This window comes from Rhinopithecus roxellana, chromosome 16, assembly GCF_007565055.1.
Source record: "Rhinopithecus roxellana isolate Shanxi Qingling chromosome 16, ASM756505v1, whole genome shotgun sequence".
Taxonomy (NCBI): domain Eukaryota; kingdom Metazoa; phylum Chordata; class Mammalia; order Primates; family Cercopithecidae; genus Rhinopithecus; species Rhinopithecus roxellana.
In genome coordinates, this window is record NC_044564.1 from 94732210 (window position 1) to 94753022 (window position 20813).

Below are 20813 nucleotides of genomic sequence, written 5' to 3' on the forward strand. Positions count from 1 at the left end.
CAAGGCTACAGTGAGTTATGATTGTGTCACTGCACTGAAACCTGGGTGACAGAGTGAAACCTTGTCTCAAAAAACAAAACAACAAAATCACACTGGCCAGTCACAGAAAGAAATGGCAATAATGAAAGCTGCCATCCCTGCCTGACAAACTAGTCTGATTTTTCTCTAAGACAAATTCGCAAAATGACTAAACTGGGTTGCAAAAAGGGAAGTTTAAACAGAATGGTTTTGCTATCATTCGGGGGAAAAAAGAACTGAGTAAAAGCTAGGTCACCCTGAGGTGGCTAATATTTGTATTGTAAATGCAATTCAGAGTACATTCTTCCTATTATCAGATAAAGAAAAAATAGTGTGGAATGCAAGAGTTGTCTGCACTACTTTTGTATTCTCACTTCTGCTTTGGAGAAGGAAGTTCTTTCAGCATGCTAAGAGAGACAGTTAATATTCAAATTAACCGGAGAAAGGTCTCTCCTTTGAAGTCTCTAGCTTCTTTTTTTTTTTTTTTTTTTTTTTTTTATTATACTTTAAGTTCTAGGGTGCATGTGCATAACGTGCAGGCTTGTTACATATGTATACTTGTGCCATGTTGGTGTGCTGCACCCATCAACTCGTCAGCACCCATCAATTCGTCGTTCACATCAGGTATAACTCCCAGTGCAATCCCTCCCCCCTCCCCCCTCCCCATGATAGGCCCCGATGTGTGATGTTCTCCTTCCCGAGTCCAAGTGATCTCATTGTTCAGTTCCCACCTATGAGTGAGAACATGCGGTGTTTGGTTTTCTGTTCTTGTGATAGTTTGCTAAGAATGATGGTTTCCAGCTGCATCCATGTTCCTACAAAGGACGCAAACTCATCCTTTTTTATGGCTGCATAATATTCCATGGTGTATATGTGCCACATTTTCTTAATCCAGTCTGTCACAGATGGACATTTGGGTTGATTCCAAGTCTTTGCTATTGTGAATAGTGCCGCAATAAACATACGTGTGCATGTGTCTTTATAGCAGCATGATTTATAATCCTTTGGGTATATACCCAGTAGTGGGATGGCTGGGTCATATGGTACATCTAGTTCTAGATCCTTGAGGAATTGCCATACTGTTTTCCATAATGGTTGAACTAGTTTACAATCCCACCAACAGTGTAAAAGTGTTCCTATTTCTCCACATCCTCTCCAACACCTGTTGTTTCCTGACTTTTTAATGATTGCCATTCTAACTGGTGTGAGATGGTATCTCATTGTGGTTTTGATTTGCATTTCTCTGATGGCCAGTGATGATGAGCATTTTTTCATGTGTCTGTTGGCTGTATGAATGTCTTCTTTTGAGAAATGTCTGGGAATCCAACTTACAAGGGATGTAAAGGACCTCTTCAAGGAGAACTACAAACCACTGCTCAGTGAAATAAAAGAGGACACTAACAAATGGAAGAACATACCATGCTCATGGATAGGAAGAATCAATATCGTGAAAATGGCCATACTGCCCAAGGTTATTTATAGATTCAATGCCATCCCCATCAAGCTACCAATGAGTTTCTTCACAGAACTGGAAAAAACGGCTTTAAAGTTCATATGGAACCAAAAAAGAGCCCGCATTGCCAAGACAATCCTAAGTCAAAAGAACAAAGCTGGAGACATCACGCTACCTGACTTCAAACTATACTACAAGGCTATAGTAACCAAAACAGCATGGTACTGGTACCAAAACAGAGATATAGACCAATGGAACAGAACAGAGTCCTCAGAAATGAAGTCTCTAGCTTCTTTAGAGACGATGCTAGACACTGGCAGAGGTCTGTATGAGGAGGAAAACCCGACAACATGGGACCGAAGAGTGCCCATCCGCGGTTAATTGGGAGATTACCCAGGAGAAAAGTGTTTTGCGCCACCCTCTGGCCTTTTTGTGTATATCTGATGGCTACTAATTGATACTAATATGATTGATAATGAACTACACCAGCACACCATGGCTTGATAATGGATCCCACGTGAATACCATTACACACTTTGAGGGACACAGCAATGAGGTTACACAATAAATCTAAGTCTTGGATACAAGAAATAGAAACGATGGGTGTCAAAACATATGCCAAATAGAACTGAAACTCGGCAATGTACACATTCCGAACTAATAAATATCCCTTGAACTTCGATTAAAAATGAATGTCATCTCAGCAGGGCGCGGTGGTTCACCCCTGTAATCCCAGCACTTTAGGAGGCCGAGACGGGCGGATCACGTGAGGTCAGGAGATCGAGACCAGCCTGACCAACATGGTGAAACCCCGTCTGTAATAAAATACAAAAATTAGCTGGCCGTGGTGGTGCGTGCCTGTAATCCCAACTACTCAGGAGGCTGAGGCAGGAGAATCGCTTGAACCCGGGAGGTGGAGGTCGCATTGAGCCGAGATTCTGCCACGGCAGTCTGGGTGACTGAGCCAGACTCTTTCTCAAAAAAGAAAAGAAAGAAAGAAAGAAAAAAAATGAATGTAATCTTTTAATTTTAAATGGAGCTTTTCAAAAATTCTGGGTTTTAACTCCAAGGGCTTCCTTCTGTGTTGTGTAACTAGTTGGGGAGAGGACAGCACCATTCACTTAAATGTCAGTGGGAATCACGTTTAAGTAAAAGGAAAAGAAAATCAGTATATCAAAGACACGTCTGCATCCCCATGTTTATTGCAGTTTATTCCTTCTTGGACGTCTCCTGAATTTCCTATAGAGGTGAAGCTATCTCTGTCTTAAGGAAAAATGAAGTGCCTAATACTGCTTATAATAAGGTTGCTTTTCCAGATTTAGCTTCTCCACCCGATTTTCGCACGAGCCATACTGAACTACTTCATGTTTCCATACTCATGTTTTGCTCTAGCTACACTGAATTACTTAACATCCAGCACACTGCCAAGCTCTTTTCTCCCGCTTCTGCGGTTTGCACAAGTTGTTTCCTTTGCCAAGCAAATTCTTTCCCATCTCCCTACCCCTTGCCTAAACTCTTCTTTCGGGCGTAGAAAGAAATACCGCTTCTGGGTAACCTTTGTCTAATAATGAAATACCTAAGACACATTGAGAACCTACTATGGGGTCCCTCACTGTTCTAAGCTCATCCACAGAGATTCACTTTTATAATTATCAGGAAAACTGAGCTTTTTTTTTTTTTTTTTGATTTTTGAGATGGAGTCTCGCTCTGTCGCCCATGCTGGAGTGCAGTGGTGCGATCTTGGATCACTGCAACCTCCGCCTCCCGGGTTCAAGCGATCCTCCTGCCTCAGCCTCTCAAGTAGCTGGGATGACAAGCGTGCGCCACCACGCCCGGGTAATTTTTGTATTTTTAGTAGGGACGGAGTTTCATCTTGTTAGCCAGGCTGGTCTTCAATTCCTGACCCCAAGTGATCCTCCCACCTTGGTCTCCCAAAGAGCTGGGATTACAGGCATGAGCCACTGCGCCCGGCCTGGATTCACTTTTATAGTTATCAGGAAAACTGTAGGAAGTGTTAATAGGTAAAAGGGCCCCATTTCATAGGTAAGGAAACTGAGGCACACAAAGAGAGGGCGTTTCTAAAATAGTGTTATACAGGTGAACTATAAACTCTGTAGTAAAGAAAAGAAATGAAGACAGGAAGGAATGATGGCGAGAAAATGGTAAGAAAAAGGCGTCAGAAGTGGGGGAGGCCGGAGATGCGCTGCGCCGGTCGGCGTTCAGGTCGTCCTCGGACCCAGGCCCCGAGAATCGTGTCCGCGTTTCAGAGGGTGGCGGCTGCAGCTTTGTCTCAGCGAAGGCCACTGCACTGCGGACGACTGCCGCAAGAAACCTCGGCTTTCCCTGACGCTGCACCCGTAACTTCACCTGCAAGGCAAGCCGAAGGCGAAGGCAGCAAATCCCGCCGGCCCCGCGCGGCAGGAAGCCTGGCGCCCAAGACTCCCCAGCACCCTAGAGCGCTGGCTGCTAAGGCGGCGGGAAACGCCTCTGCGTCCCTCCCAAAAGCCCCGGGGAGGGAGAGGGGCGTAGCTGAGACAGGCCCCGCCCACGCGCGCGGGGCCCCTCGGCAACCGGCACAACACAACAAAATGGCCGTCGCGCCGCTGCGCGCCTGAGGAAAGAGCCCCAACGTCTTCCGCTCCGCCTCAGCCTGCGGGACTGCTCGGCTCGGCTCCTAGGCGGTGAGCGTCAGACCTGGTCGAGCCCGTTCTCCGGCGTCCAACCCGAGCGGTGGGGGCCGGCGGCAAAGGCGGGAAGGCCGGAACCGGGCGTGGGGTGGGCCGGCTTGGGATGGATTCGGGGCGGGGGCGCGTGTCTGGGAATTGGGATTGGACGGGAAAGAGGGGGAGGGCCCGGAACGGGCGTGGGGCGGTGGATGAAGGAGGGAGGTTTGGATGGGAAGAGGTGGGGACGGCGGGGGAGATTGGGGATGAAGAACCAGAGCGTGGGGAGGTGTGGAAGTTAGGGTGCGGCGCCCAGAAGGTCGTGCGTCCTGCTACCTGAGCTGAGGGGAGAGCTGGGATGTGCCAGCTGTCTGTGGGGAGTGAGCGGGAGAAAGGACAGTTTGGGCGTCCTGACGGGTTGTCACGGTATCTGACGGACTACAGTGCGTGGAGAAAGATGACAGGATGTGGGGACGAAATGCTAAAAGGAGGGGAAGAGCAAACACTTCCGTTATATTCGTTAAGGGACTAGTGAATTTTGAAGCCAGGCAAACTTGGGCTCAAACCTCAATTCTGCCACCTTGTGTAACCTGACCGGGTCTGTGATCCTTGGCATGTGTCTGAGCCTTCCTGATCATGTTTCCTCATTGTCCAAATAATTGCGAATCACGTTTGGGTGTTCACTGTTTGTCAGATCCAGTTTTAAGCACTTTGCACGTATTAACCTCATTTAGAATTTAAAATAACTTGTATGAGGTTATCACCCCCACTTAAAAAGTGATAGCACTGAGGATTAGAAAGGTTAAGTAATTTGCCTAAGGTCACACAGTAAGTGGAAAATCAGAATGTGAACTCAGGCTGTTTCGTTCCAGAATCCAGGCTTTTAATTGTTCAGATATATTGCCACTTGTAAATGAGGTTAGTAATTCTGATCCTATCAAATCTTTGAGGATTTAAATTTGGTATTGTCTAGAGTGTTTAGTACAGTCCTTCAGTCAACAAATATTTATTGTCTATAGAACAACAGACAAGACCTCTGCTCTCTTGTAGCTTATAGTCTAGAAGGAGAAACAGGCAACAATCAAGTAGTTTCACAAATAACTTATAAAATGCTATGAAGGAGACTGCGTGGTGCAGAGATCATGGGTAATTGGGAGACAAAATCTTATACATCTTGAGCTTAGGTCCTAGCATGGTTCTTCCTACATAAAAGTTGCTCAATAAAATTGAATAATTAATGGAAAGAGATGGGAAGCTTGAGTTTTAGGGTATCTGAGCAGAAGAGAGATGGGAGAAGGGGATTCAGGCTTTTTATCTGAGCAGAAGAGAGATGGGAGAGGGAGATTCAGGCTTTTAATAGGTGGAAAAGGACACGGGGGCCAGAGTATTAGGACGGAAGGGCAAATAGGCAGGCAGTTGGGTTGCGATGAAGAGGAATGGGTGGAGGTTTGAGTATTTTGTTTAGGGAGGGGAGTAATTGGAGGTCAGCATATTGGAACGCATTAGGATGTCAGAGTATTTTCTGGGATGAAGAGAGATGAGCAGCTTGGGAAGTCTGGATGGATAGAGAAAGGTTGCGTCTGGGCACAGGAAAGAACCATAGAGAAGTGGGGGAGACTATTACTGTGTTAGGGAACTGGGATAGAATTTGTGGGAAAATTGGCAGAATGGGATAAAGAAGAGTGGGAGGCAGAGGTGGACAGCACAGAATGGGGGAATTGGCTTGGAAAGAAAAACGGTTGGAGACTTTGCAGAGGAATAGGAATCAGGATATTTGAAAGGAGGAGAAGGTTAAGGAAGGAAAGTATTTCAGTAGGTCAGAGGGTATGGGATGAAGTAGACTTGGAGGGAAAGTACTGAAATCCAATTAAAGGGCTAAGGAGAGGGATATGGGGGTTAAGAAATGGGGATGGGTATTTGCATATTAGGGAGTCTGTAGAGAGACAGAAGGAGGTCTGCCTTATTTGGAGATCAGAGAAGATGGGAAGTTAGCAAAGTTAGGAAAGGCTGGATGGAGGTGGAGTTTGCAGTCTCTACTAAGCTGTGATGGACTGAATTGTTAGATCAGAGCAAGTATCTGGGTTTATAGGTGGCAGGATGGGTAATGTTTTGTTGCCTGGACATAGGATTCTGATTATCATGTCATTCCAATGGCTTTCTCTTGCTCTGCAGACAACCTTTAAAATACAACTGTAGCTCTGAACTTTATTTGCTTTTTTTTTCCTCTTTATCCTGCTCCTTCACTCGCCCTAGCCTGCCTCTCAGCTGTCTTCATTTTTTCCATTGCTTGCTTGGTTTTTGTTCATGTGATTGCAGACAACATCCTAGGATCAAACTACATCCTCATCTCTCCCTTAAAATTATAATTCAGCATTTACCACCTCCAGGCAGTAGCCTATGAAATAATGCCAGCCATTCTCAAACACTGTAAACCCATAAGCCCACTTCACTGAGTTAGCTATTCTCTGAGACCGATTACATATATCTTGTTTCAATGTTAAAGCTTTACAGAAGTTGTGGCAAGCGAGGGTTTAAGTCTATGAATGAGTAAGCCTGACTTCTACTAATCAGGAGAGGTAATAAAGGACCTCATGATAGTCTGGTGAGACCTAAGGGGTCTTGGTCATTAGGGTGTAAAAACTACAGGCTGGGCACAGTGGCTCACACCTGTAATCCCAGCACTTTGAGAGGCTGAGGCAGAAAGATCACTTGAGCCCAGGAATTTGAGACCAACCTGGGAACTATAGTGAGACCCTATCTCTACAAAAAATAAAAAAATTAGCTGAACATGGTCGTATGCTGCTGTAGTCCCAGCTACTCAGGAGGCTGAGGTAGGAGGATCACTTGCCCAGGAGGGCAAGGTTGCCGTGAGCCATGAGCATGCCCCTATACTCCAGCTTGGGCGACAGAGAAAGACCTTGCCTAAGGGGGAAAAAAAAACCCAACTACATATTATATATACTATAATAAATGTCGTCTATTAATCCATTTAATTAGGAATAAGATTTTACCTAAGCACATGCCTCTTAGCTTTTCTCAAATTTTAGAGTATTCGTATTTAGAAGGAGAATGCCAGTGCAGTTTAGCAACATCAATAGTATTACTGAGGACTGAGTGTGGTGGCTGTAATCCCAGCACTTTGGGAGGCCGAGGTGGGTGGATCATCTGAGGTCAGGAGTTTGAGACCAGCCTGGCCAACATGGCGAAACCTCATCTCTACCAAAAATAAAAACATTAGCCAGGCGTGGTGCCACGCGCCTGTAATCCCAGTTACTTGGTAGGTTGAGGTGGGAGAATCACTTGAACCTGGGAGGCAGAGGTTACAGTGATCCGAGATCACACCACTGCACTCCAGCCTGGGCAACCAAGTGAGACTCTGTCTCAAAAAAAGAAAAAGATAGTATTACTGAGACTACAGATTAAACAAACTCAATTTCTCTCACTATACACTCACAACATGATCCTGTAGGATTTTCCCCCACACATTAAGCAAGCAGTCAGTTCTGCAGTGGTGGGCACCACAGGACTGTCCTCCAGTTCAATTCTGACACTGTCTGCCTGGAGACAGTGTCACATCCCTCAGGTTGAAGGCTGGCTTACAAGACTGCCCCCAAGTTTTGATGCCAACCGTAGGCCTCAGTTTTACCTGTGCTTCTGACTGACCAGCTATAAATCAGAGTTCCCACAACTCCCTCTTTGGGTTTGATTAATATAAATCAGAGTTCCCACAACTCCCTCCTTGGGTTTGATTAATTTGCTAGAGCAGTTCACAGAACTCAGGGAGCACTTACTTACATTTACTGGTTTGTTATAAAAGGTATTACAAAGGATATAGATGAAAAGATGCATAGTGTAAGGCAGGTGGAAAGGGGCGTAGAGCTTCCACGCCCTCTCTGGGTGGATTCCCCTCCAGGACCCCCTCCGTGTCCAGCTATCTGGATGCTCCCCAAACCCAGTCTTTTAAATTTTTACGGAGGCTTTATTATGTAGGCCTGATTGATTACATCACTGACCATTGGTGATCAACTCAACCTTTAGCCCCTCTCCCCTCCCTCTTTCTAGTGACCAGCCACGATCCTGAAGCTGCCTAGAGGTGGTTAGCCATCGGTCAACTCATTAGCATACAAAAACACACTTATGACAGCAAAAGGGACTTAAGACTAAATATGTATTTCATAATATTAAAATTACTAAAAGACTTTTTTCCATGGCAAAATTGTGTTATAAGGCACAGAAATTGTTTACCACGCTTGAAATTTGGACCAAAAGCCTTGTGGAAATGGCATAAATAGCAGTTAATGTGACTTGGGGGAGTTTTTCTGATCCATATATATAGTTTAATATGAGAAAATGAAGCAAAAAGTACAGATACATTTAAGTTCACAGTTTAAAGAACAGGTTGAAGGCCAGGTGTGGTAGCTCACATCTGTAATCCTAACACTTTGGGAGGCAGAGGTGGGAGGATTGCTTGAGCTCAGGAGTTCGAGATCAGCCTGGACAACATAGTGAAACCCTGTCTCCAAAAAAATTAAAATAAAGTACAGATTGATTATCTTTTATCCAAAATGCTTGCTACCAAAAGTGTCTTGGATTTTGGATTTTTTCAGATTTTGGAATATTTGCATTATACTTATTTATATTTTTTATATTTATATTTAAATATTTCAGATTTTCAGATTTGGAGTGCTTAACCTGTAGTGAATGAGGCTATTGGCATGGGACATTTGGCTATATTGTAATGTATGTGAAATAATAATTAACTTTTTAAAAACAAAAAATATGACAGGTTTTTATTCCCTTCAGACTACTCACCTTGAGAGACCAGATCATGATATCAGAGATCCTTTCTTTGTATAAAATTTTCTGGGTTACCTTCAGGATTTTTTTTGTTTTGTTTTTTTGAGACGGAATCTCGCTCTGTTGCCCAGGCTGGAGTGCAGTGACATGATCTTGGCTCACTGCAACCTCCACCTCCCCAGTTCAAGTGATTTTTGTGCCTCAGCCTCCCAAGTAGCTGGGATTACAGGCACCTGCTGCCTATGGCATCATGCTAGGCCATAGGGAACAAAGCAAACATAATCTAGACTCTAGGAAACTCAGATAGCTATATGACATGGTCGTTAAAAACATGGGTTTTGAATTAGATCAGGTTTCAAGTTTTAGCCAAACCAATTAGTTAAGGAACTTTGGACAAATTATTTAAGATCTTCATCTGTAAAATGGGAAATAACACTTATAGAGTTGTTGTATTCAATTCTTTCAATGTGATGATACACATAAAGAGCTTATCACAACATATGTTTGTCTGTCTGTTTTTTAGAGACAGAGACTCCCTATGCTACCCAGGCTGGAGTGCAGTGGCCAGTCACAAGGTTGATCATAGCACATTGTAGCCTGGAGCTCCTGGGATCAAGCGATCCTCCTGCCTCATCCTCTGGAGCAACTGGGACTGCAAGTATACACACTGTGCCTGACGAAATATCACAATATTTGGTACATGGTAAGCCTTCAGTAAATGTTAGCCACTAGTATGATATTCTTTAGAATTAACTTCAATCATCATCTTTTCATTAAATTTTTGGAAGTAGACAAACTTTAAATGGAGTCAAGTTTACTGAGTAAGGTTAGCGATCAAACTGGGAAAATAAAAACAAAATGTACCTGAAGTGATGGGCCCGATTTTCTTGTGAGACTTACAAATTAATTTGAAAGCAGAATCCAAAGAGGAATTCCAAAAATTGAATATATTAATAGATTATATTAGTGTAATCTCTCCTTTATATACTGTATATAAGTTCTGTAGGGGAGGAAAGGGAGTGATACCTTTCTGTCTCATTATAAAGATGGTCATGGCCAACACCCCAGTAACAAAGACAGGTTAACAAGAGAAAAGCATAGCAAATTTATTTGATCAAAGCTTTATGTGTCATGGGAACCTTCAGAATGAAGACCCAAAAATGCAGAAAAAATTATCCATTTTTATGCTTAGGATCAATGAAGTATGGACAGCTGTATAGAAATAGGATTGGACAAAATGGGTATGGTCTAACGCTAATAGACTGAGTCAGGAAATTCAGCAAGGCCTGCCTCTCCAGATTTCTCTTGACCTCTCTGTGCAGCATTCCTTCCTCCTGGGTATTGGGTAGGACCCCTATGGAATGAAGGTCTTAATTTCTTCATGGCCAGCTGTTACACAGAAAGCTGGGAGTTTGCGGGAAGTTTCTGTATAATCACAGCTTATATATACCCACATACTTGTGAAGGTATATTATCTTTTAATATAAATATGAAAAACTCAAAATGTTTTTCCTACTGCCGTACCACACAGTACAATACTTCTGACACCAGGCGTGTAAGGGTTGTTGCCTCATACATCAGAACTTCTTCAGTGGACACCAGCTGAGTGTCCTCTTACTCAGTTCAATTCTGACACTGTTTGCCTGGAGATAGCATCAGATCCCACAGGTTAAGGACTCAGTCCCACAAGAGTGCCACTAACTTCAGATGCCCATTACAAGTAGTAGATTGCCACCTATACTTCTGACCACCGAGCTATAAATTGGGACTCCCACTACCCTCTCCTTGGGTTCAATTAATTTGCTCGAGTGGCTCACAGAACTTACATTTTCCCATTTATTATAAAGGATATTACAAAATATACAAACAGCCAGAGGAAGAGTTGCATAGGACAAGGTATGTGGAAAGGGGTATGAAGTTTCATGCTCTCGCCAGCATGCCATCCTCCAGACACCTCCACATGTCAGCTATCTGGAAGTTCTCTGGACCCTGTCCTTTTGGGGTTTTATGGAGGCTTACTTATGTAGGCATGATTACTCATATCATTGGCTACTGGTTTTCAAATCAATTTTAGCTGCTCTCCCCTCCTTAAAGGTTGTGAGGTTGGGCTCAAAGTCCCAACCTTCTAAACATGCCTTAGTCTTTCTGGTGACTGGCCCCCATCCCAAAGCTATCTAGGTGTCACCAGTCATCTTATTAGTATATGAAAGACACTCTTATCACTGTGGAGATCCCAAAGGTTTTAAGAGCTATGTGATAGGAAACAGGAGGAGCATCAAATATACAGGTTAAAAGAGACATTATCAACAAATTAAATTTAACAGTTTAATTGAACAAAGAATAGTTCACAAATTGGGCAGCCCTCAGAACCAGAAGAAATTTAGAGAGGTCTGTTCTGCAATGTAGGCAGGCAGCATTCATGGATAGAAAAGGGAAGTGAGGTACAGAAACAGCTTGATTGGTTATAGCTCTGTGTTTACCTTATTTGAACATGGTATGATCACTTGACTGCCTGTGATTGACTGAAGCTCAGCTGCTGTGATTGGCTGAGAGTCAGCTATTTGTTACAAAAACATACTCCTAAGTTAGGCTTTCAGTTAGTTTACCTTTTAAGTTATGTTGCAGTTCATTATGTAGAGACTTAAAGTACAGAGGCACTTGCAGGCAAAATTTAGTTTAATTTAACATACAGTCATGTGTCCCTTAATGACAGAATTTGCTCTGTAAAATGCATTGTTAGACAATTTCATCATTGTGCAAACATAGAATGTACTTACACAAACCTAGATGGTATAGGGATAGCCTCTTGCTCCTAGGCTACAGACCTGTACCGCATGTTACTGTACTGAATACTTCAGGCAGTTGTAGCACAATGGTAAATATTTATGCATCTAAACATAGAAAAGGGACTGGGTGGGTGGCTCACACTTGTAATCCCAGCACTTTGGGAGGCCAAGACACGTGGATCACAAGGTCAGGAGTTCGAGACCAGCCTGGCCAATATGGTGAAACCCTGTCTCTACTAAAAATACCAAAATTAGCCAGGTGTAGTGGCATGCGCCTGTAGTCCCAGCTACTGAGGAGGCTGAGGTGGGAGAATCGCTTGAACCCGGGAGGCGGAGGTTTCAGTGAGCCGAGATCGTGTCACTGCATACCAGTCTGGGTGACAGAGGGAAACTCCCTCTCAAAAAGAAAAAAAGAAAGAAAGAAAAGGTACAATAAAAATATGGTATAAAATGTAAAAATGTATACCTGTATAGAGCACTTACCACATGATTGGAGCTTGCAGGACTGGAAGATGTGACGATGCAGGACATTACTGTACACTATTGTAGACTTTATTATAAACACTGTACACTTAGGCTACACTAAATTTATTAAACATTTTTTCTCTCTTCAATAGTAAATTAGCTTTAGCTTGCTGTAATGTTTTTACTTTATAAACTTTAAACTTTTTAAAAACTTTTTGACTCTTTTATAATAAAACTTAGCTTAAAACGTAAACACAGGCTGAGCGCGGTGGCTCAAGCCTGTAATCCCAGCACTTTGGGAGGCCGAGACGGGTGGATCACGACATCAGGAGATCGAGACCATACTGGCTAACCCGGTGAAACCCCGTCTCTACTAAAAAAAATACAAAAAAACTAGCCAGGCGAGGTGGTGGGCTCCTGTAGTCCCAGCTACTCGGGAGGCTGAGGCAGGAGAATGGCATAAACCCGGGAGGCGGAGCTTGCAGTGAGCTGAGATCCGGCCACTGCACTCCAGCCTGGGCGACAGAGCGAGACTCCGTCTCAAAAAAAAAAAAAAAAACATGAGCACATTGTATGGTTGTACAAAATTAATTTCTTTATAACCTTATTCTATAAGCTTTTTTCTATTTTAAACACTCTTACTTTTTAAATGTTTTCTTAAAAACGGAGACATAAACACACACATTAGCCTAGGCCTGTAAGGGTCAGGATAATCAGTATAACTGCCTTTCATATCTTGTTCCACTGATCTTCAGGGTCTTCAGGGGCAATAACAGGCATGGAGCTGTCATCTCTTATGATAACAATATTATGTTCTGGAATACCTCCTGAAGGACCTACCTGCCTGAGTCTGTTTTACAGTTAACTTTTTTAAAAAAAAAATAAATAGAATGAGTACACTCTAACAATAAAAAGTATGGTATAGTAAATACATAAGCCAGTAACACGGACATTTATTACCAAGTACTATGTACTCTACATAATTGTATGTGCTAGACTTGTGTACACCTTGTAGCATAGTAGGTTTGTTTATATCAGCATCGCTACAAACATGTGAGTAATGTGTAGCACTATGATATTATGACATCTATGATGTTACTAAGTTATAGGAATTTTTCAGCTTTATTATAATCTTATGGGACCACTGTCATGTATGTGGTCCATTGTTGACCAAAACATTGTTATGTGATGCATGATATCATATGTGTGATATTTTACAATACCACGTATATGAAGATGTTTACACATCATTCCACTATCCCTTTCTTTTTTTTTTTTTTTTTTTTTTTGAGGTGGAGTCTCGCTCTGTCGCCGGGACTGGAGTGCAGTGGCTGGATCTCAGCTCACTGCAAGCTCCGCCTCCCGTGTTTACGCCATTCGCCTGCCTCAGCCTCCCGAGTAGCTGGGACTACAGGCGCCCGCCACCTCGCCCGGCTAGTTTTTTGTATCTTTTAGTAGAGATGGGGTTTCACCTGTTAGCCAGGATGGTCTCGATCTCCTGGCCTCGTGATCCGCCCGTCTCGGCCTCCCAAAGTGCTGGGATTACAGGCTTGAGCCACCGCGCCGGCCCACTATCCCTTTCTAATGCCAATTTATATAGCATTAACACTTGAGCTACTCAATCCTTGGATTAAAAACTACTTTAAGCTAATATCTTATTTCATTAAATTTTTTTCTAAAAAATAATTTCCATTTTCACATTTTCAGCAGTGACTATAGGGGAAATTAAGGTACTAAGCAAAGATAGCATCATTATTAATATAGCCTTGCTCAAGATCTATACACCTTATAAGTTTTTTTTGTCCGAAAGTTTGTCAAGTTTATAATTTTTGTACTGTTTTTAGACTAAATGTACTTTTAGACTAAATGACTAAATGTACAACTGTGTATCATGAAAATCTTTTTTGCATACACCTAACCTTGCAAATTTAGGACGATTGATATTGAGGACTAGTATTGCTCATGCAGGCATCTTTTTGTTGAGATACTAAATAGTACATTTTACATTTTATGTTCTTTATGACTAATTCATTCAATAAATGTTAATTATTTATCATTTGCTAGGCTGTGTTCTACAGCGTACAGCACACTGTAGGCACAGCACACTGTATGCCTGGAACAGAAGAGGATGTCATTTTTTTTTTTTTTTTTTTGTGAGTCGGAGTCTCGCTGTGTTGCCCAGGCTGGAGTGCAGTGGCACTATCTAGGCTCACTGCAAGCTCCGCCTTCCGGGTTCATGCCATTCTCCTGCCTCAGCCTCCTAAGTAGCTGGGACTACAGGCGCCTGCCACCATGCCTGGCTCATGTTTTGTATTTTTAGTAGAGATGAGGTTTCACTGTATTAGCCAGGATGGTCCCGATCTCCCGACCTATTAATCTGCCCGCCTCGGCCTCTCAAAGTGCTGGGATTACAGGCATGAGCCACCACACCCAGATGAGGATGTCATTTTTAAGGACTAATCAAGTCATAGTGCTAAACCATTCTGAGCCTTAATGGTCATGAACTTTACCTTTCTTTCATATAAGAAAATAAATATTTTTATGTGAAAACATTTAAAGGAATTTGACCAAGGTCTCTTTCATTAACAAATGCTTTAGTTCCTTCTGGAAGACTTATACTTCAATAAAATTGATTTTGTAGATAAGAATAGTAGACACTGAAATTTGAAGTGATCAGATGTTTTTCATATAGCATAAGACAAATATGAATGAATTACAGAAACAATATTTAACAAAAAGGCAGATTTAAAAGATATTTTATGGTTTCATTTCTCTAAAGTTCAAAAATAGTTCAAAAATCTCTGGTGTTGGAAGTCAGAATAGTGATTACCCATGTGTGGGAGTTAGTGACTGGAAGGGGGCATGAGAGGACTTCTGGGATTCTGGAAATATTCTGTTTCTTTACCTGGATGTCGATTACATAGCTTGTGTTCACTGTATAGAAATTCATGAAGCTATATACACTTATGATTTATGTACTTTATGTATGATACATTCCAATAAAAAATATGCATACAAAGAGAGAGAGCACATGCATGAAAGAGCACACTGTTGAAAGTATGGTTTTTAAACCGGGCGAATTCTAGCTATAAGGTGTTAGATGTATTCATGACCTACACCATGGAGCTGCTGGGAATTCAGAGATTATTCCTCCACTTGTCGATGTTACATTCTGGGCAAGCAAAAGATATACAGTAGGTATATTCAGTGTAATAAACAGGGAGAATTCATTCTATCTAAAGAAAGTAGATTTCTGGAAAGTCTTCACAAATAAAGTAACATTTTAATTGGTTGAGAGAAAGGAGAGGATGTTTAATTCCCTTTAAAGAATTCCCTTTAAGGAAAGGGAATTTCATAAGCAAAAACTCATGATGTGTTCAGGTAATGACAAAAAGATGACTAGAGCAATGGCATGTGATGGGGAGGCCAGAAAGTTGGGGTCAGATTGTGATGAGTCCTGTTTGTGGTGCATGGTGCCAAAATATTTAGACTCATAGGCACTGGAAACCGTTACATTTCTTTTGTTTTTATTATATAAGTGGGTCAAAGGTAGAGGATGGATTGAGGGTAAAGCAAAGGAGAATTGGAAGGAAGCTGGTTCAGAGAGTATCTAATAGTCAAAGCAAGAGAGGATAAAAGTTGGATCTAGGGCAGTAACTGTGAAGATGGATAGAGATGAATTTCAAAATATTTTAGAGATAGAATCAATATTGGTGGATGATGGAGAGGGATGACTGGAAGATAACTCTATTCGTTCATTTATTCAGCAAATATATATTGAGTTCCTGCTAGGTACCAGGCACTATGCTAGACTGGGGAGACTCTATAAACAAAACAGACAGGCTCTCATGGAGCAAACAGTTCAGAATGGAGACAAATGTTAAGCAAAATGACATCACTCTGGCTATCTGACTGCAATGTAATGATGGAACAGTAAGGCAAGAGAGCTTGCAGACAGATCAGTTAGAAGCTGTTATAGTAGTTGGATGAGGGCTTGGATTAGAGTGCGTGAGAGTGAAAATGGAAAGAAGCAGACTTAATTTGAGAGGTATTTGGGAGTAAGAATTAACAAGATTTAGCGATTGGCTGAGTATGGGACAAGGGAAGAGGGAGGTGTCAAGAATGACTCCCAGGTTTTTGGCTTATTCCAGCGAGCACTGTTCACTGTTTAGGGAACACTGGAAGAGGAACAGGAGGGTGAGAGGAGGAACAGGGTAAATAATAAATTCAAGCTGAACTGAGTTTAGGATGCCAATGAGATATCACGTAAGCAATTAGAAATAGGAGTCTGGAGCTCAGAGAAAGATTGGATTGAGGATATAAATATTGGCTGGGTTTGGTGGCTCACGCCCATATATAATCCCAGCAATTTGGGAAGCTGAGGCAGGCGGATCACCTGAGGTCAGGAGTTCGAGATCAGCCTGGCCAACATGGCGAAACCCTGTCTCTACTAAAAGTACAAAAATTAGCTGGTCATGGTGGCAGGCACCAGGAATTCCAGCTACTCAGGAGGCCGAGGCAGAAGAATAGCTTGGACCCAGGAGGCGGAGGTTGCAGTGAGCCAAGATCACATCATTGCACTCCAGCCTGGGCGACAAGAGCGAGATTCCGTCTCAAAAAAATAAAAAATAAAAATAGATAAATAAGAGTAAACACATGGCATTGGGAACCATGAGTGTGCATTAATTTATCCAAGATAAGATTAGAGAGAAACTAGAAGGGACCATTGAGGAGTTCTGATGTTTAAATTACACTGCAAGGAGGAACAAAAGCCAGCAAAGGAGTCCATGGAGTGGCCAGGGAGGGACGAGGATACCAGGAGAGTGCGGTGTCCCAGAAACCAAAGGAAGAAACTTTGAGGAAGGAGAGAGTGCTTATCAGTATTAAATACTGCTGGTTGCCAAATATTCCAGCTTCCTGCATTCTAGGATCCCCTTGTGTGGGTAAAAGGGGCCTTGGGACTAGTTTGGTTCAATAAACAACAGGAATGACAACACTTCCAGCTGGAGCATGTGTCAATTCTAGACCCTCTGGAGATCTCTTTTCTCTCTGGTAAGGTCTTCGGTGATGTTTAATATAGTGTCTGCTCCATCAGCTTGGAGTAGTATGGGTCCTAGTATCTATAGCCTCTGAGTTTATAACTTTATAGAACTGAAGTTTCTAGAAATAATAGTTTTGATAGCTCTTAAAAATTAATCTTGTTGAATATACTGAAAACTCTTACAGGTTTTGATGAACACCTGGCTTTATTTTTGCAATGAAGAAAGGTTCTCAACAAAAAATATTCTGCAAAGCAAAGATGCCATCGTCATCTCACTCTCCTATCCCATCATCTATGTCCAATCTGAGATCTAGGTCACTTTCACCTTTGATTGGATCAGAGACTCTACCTTTTCATTCTGAAGGACAGTGGTGTGAGCAAGTTGAGATTGCAGATGAAAACAATATGCTTTTGGACTACCAAGACCATAAAGGTATCACTTTTTAATCTAAGAATTGGTCTGACCACATACTTTAAGTAGAGATAGAAAATTTTCAGCTTGCATTTTTGGTCCAACTGTAACATTCTGGTACTAATTTGATCTGTTGTTTCTATTAACAGAAACTGTGTAAGGATAGTAGGAGGATTGAGGTTTCTGGGTGAGGGTAAAGATGTCAGTGGATTCAAAGAGGGAGTTTCCAGAAAGAGGAAGCTTTGTTTCCTGTGGTAGGAGAGTGTCTTAAAACTCATACCAAAACTTGCCATCCTCTTTGGTTAAGGGAGGGAAGATCTTTTCACTTCAGAGTGGAGTGCCTTAATTCAGTAAAAAAATGTTATCCATACTTGGCCTATGCCAATCTTCTTATTAGCAAACTGCTTATCTGTGAATGGACTGATTTCCACATATGGGACATGCATGTATGTTCCACCAGTGTTTTGTTTTTTTTCTTTTTTATTATACTTTAAGTTCTAGGGTACATGTGCATAACGTGCAGGTTTGTTACATATGTATACTTGTGCCATGTTGGTGTGCTGCACCCATCAACTCGTCAGCACCCATCAATTCATCATTTATATCATGTATAACTCCCAATGCAAACCCTCCCCCCTCCCCCCTCCCCATGATAGGCCCCAGTGTGTGATGTTCCCCTTCCCGAGTCCAAGTGGTGTCATTGTTCTGTTCCCACCTATGAGTGAGAACATGCGGTGTTTGGTTTTCTGTTCTTGTGATAGTTTGCTAAGAATGATGGTTTCCAGCTGCATCCATGTCCCTACAAAGGACGCAAACTCATCCTTTTTTATGGCTGCATAGTATTCCATGGTGTATATGTGCCACATTTTCTTAATCCAGTCTGTCACAGATGGACATTTGGGTTGATTCCAAGTCTTTGCTATTGTGAATAGTGCCGCAATAAACATACGTGTGCATGTGTCTTTATAGCAGCATGATTTATAATCCTTTGGGTATATACCCAGTAGTGGGATGGCTGGGTCATATGGTACATCTAGTTCTAGATCCTTGAGGAATTGCCATACTGTTTTCCATAATGGTTGAACTAGTTTACAATCCCACCAACAGTGTAAAAGTGTTCCTATTTCTCCACATCCTCTCCAACACCTGTTGTTTCCTGACTTTTTAATGATTGCCATTCTAACTGGTGTGAGATGGTATCTCATTGTGGTTTTGATTTGCATTTCTCTGATGGTGAGTGATGATGAGCATTTTTTCATGTGTCTGTTGGCTGTATGAATGTCTTCTTTTGAGAAATGTCTGTTCATATCCTTTGCCCACTTTTTGATGGGGTTGTTTGTTTTTTTCTTGTATATTTGTTTGAGTTCTTTGTAGATTCTGGATATTAGCCCTTTGTCAGATGAGTAGATTGCAAAAATTTTCTCCCATTCTGTAGGTTGCCTGTTCACTCTGATGGTAGTTTCTTTTTAAAAGCATTCTGTTAGTCTAGGAATCGGTTCTCAAAAGTACATTGATGGGGGTATAGCTTAGTGGTAGAGCATTTGACTTCAAAAGTAAGTTATTCTTTGGTAAGTCGTGAAATAATAGCCATTAAACTCTAATCACGTTTTATTAGTAAGCATTAACAACATTGGGTTTATGCTATATCTTTACTGCTAGTTGGCATATTGTTATTTCTAATATGATTGATATTTTAGAATATTATCAAATTTAGAATATTAATCAAATATTAATTTTCTTTCCCAGAACAAGCCAAGTTAAATTTAAAAATCATTTTATTTTGAACCAAAATAAATTTAATACTAACTTATAAATAATCTTAGGGAATCTTTGACTCACAGCCTGGATCTCAACCCAGGATTAATTTTTTCTGACTCATAAGGCAAGAACCAAGAGATGATTTTGGTTTTAGGGCTACTTTTGTAAAATGTAATATGGCATTAACAGTCTTTGACAACAATATCCAGGAACGTTATAAGACCAGATTTGCCATCCCTCAAGTGACTACTCTAGCTCTGTACAATATGTTGTGATTTTCTCTATTTAAAAAAACAACAAATTTAGAGTTTCTCACAATAAAAAAAAATAGGAAAATATATTTAAGAATTTCAGTGTTTCTGAACTTTAGACTGGAATTTTCTAAAAAACAAACAACTATTACCAGTTTATTTTTAAAAACTAATATGAAAATATTGCTAAAAAAAACTTCATATAGTTAAAAGTGCAAGTTTTATATTCCTCTGGGTTTAAGTTCTGGATTTGTGCCTTAATTAGCTGTAGGATCTTGAGCAAATGATGTTTTGTAAATAAATGATGATATTAGTAATTTCTATCTCAAAGGTTTGTTGTATAAATTAAATTTTAAAAATGTAAACCATTTAGCCCAAAGCTTGGCACACAGCAAATATTTATAGTGTATATAACCATTGTCATCCTCATTATAGTTATGAAATGCTATGAAGTAAAACATTATTAAAACATTATGATTAGAAATAGCCAGCTTTTCTTGGTATATGCATGGCTTAATTTTTGTTTTTGTTATATAACATCAAAACGACTTGTTCTTTGTGATATTCATGTCTTTCCTCTACTGATGATGATCTGTTTCTGTAATTTCAGGAGCTGATTCACATGCAGGAGTTCGATATATTACAGAAGCCCTCATTAAAAAACTTACTAAACAGGACAATTTGGCCTTAATAAAGTCTCTGAACCTTTCTCTTTCTAAAGATGGTGGCAAGAAATTTAAGGTAGGACCAGCAATTTCTGAGCATAGATACTGTTTTAAACTTTTCTGTGCTCTAAAACTGCGAAAAAAAATTATCCTAATGTCGCCTAATTTGTGGCAGACCTTTTATTGTTTCCAGTGAGTATTCTAAATCAGAAGTATGTGACATCTCCAAATTAATAGGTTTCTATTACTCAGTATTCTCTACAATATTGACTCTGTAGAGAAGGGGTTGGCAAAGTACAGCTTACAGGCCAGATCAGGCCTGCTATTTTTGTAAGTAAAGTTTTGTTGGAACACAGTCACACTTATTTGTTTACATATTGTCTATGGTTGTTTTTGCACTACAGTAGCAGAGCTTAGTAGTTGCCACAGACTATGTGGCCTACAAGCCAAAAACATTTACTATTTGGCCTTTGTATTAGTTCGTTTTCATGCTACTGATAAAGA

The 20813-nt window shown here is 41.2% G+C and overlaps 1 protein-coding gene across 16 annotated transcripts in view; it reads left to right on the plus strand.

Moving 5' to 3' along the window:
* The first annotated feature begins 3947 nt into the window (after window positions 1-3947).
* CNTRL (centriolin) overlaps window positions 3948-20813 on the plus strand; it is a 97333-nt gene continuing 80467 nt past the window's right edge. For 12 of the 16 annotated variants that reach the window (XR_004054003.1, XM_030919815.1, XM_030919821.1 and 9 more), the window contains exons 1-4: window positions 4039-4152; window positions 9455-9634; window positions 17409-17656; window positions 20255-20385. Coding sequence is in view for 14 of the 16 variants with exons in the window: in XM_030919815.1 (XP_030775675.1) it covers window positions 17440-17656; window positions 20255-20385 (348 nt within the window). In the remaining 2 variants the exon portion in view is untranslated. Of the gene's footprint in view, window positions 4153-4186; window positions 4202-9454; window positions 9635-17408; window positions 17657-20254; window positions 20386-20813 lie in introns of those variants that run through there. The other 4 variants (XM_030919816.1, XM_030919817.1, XM_030919825.1 and 1 more) reach the window with 4 other exon arrangements.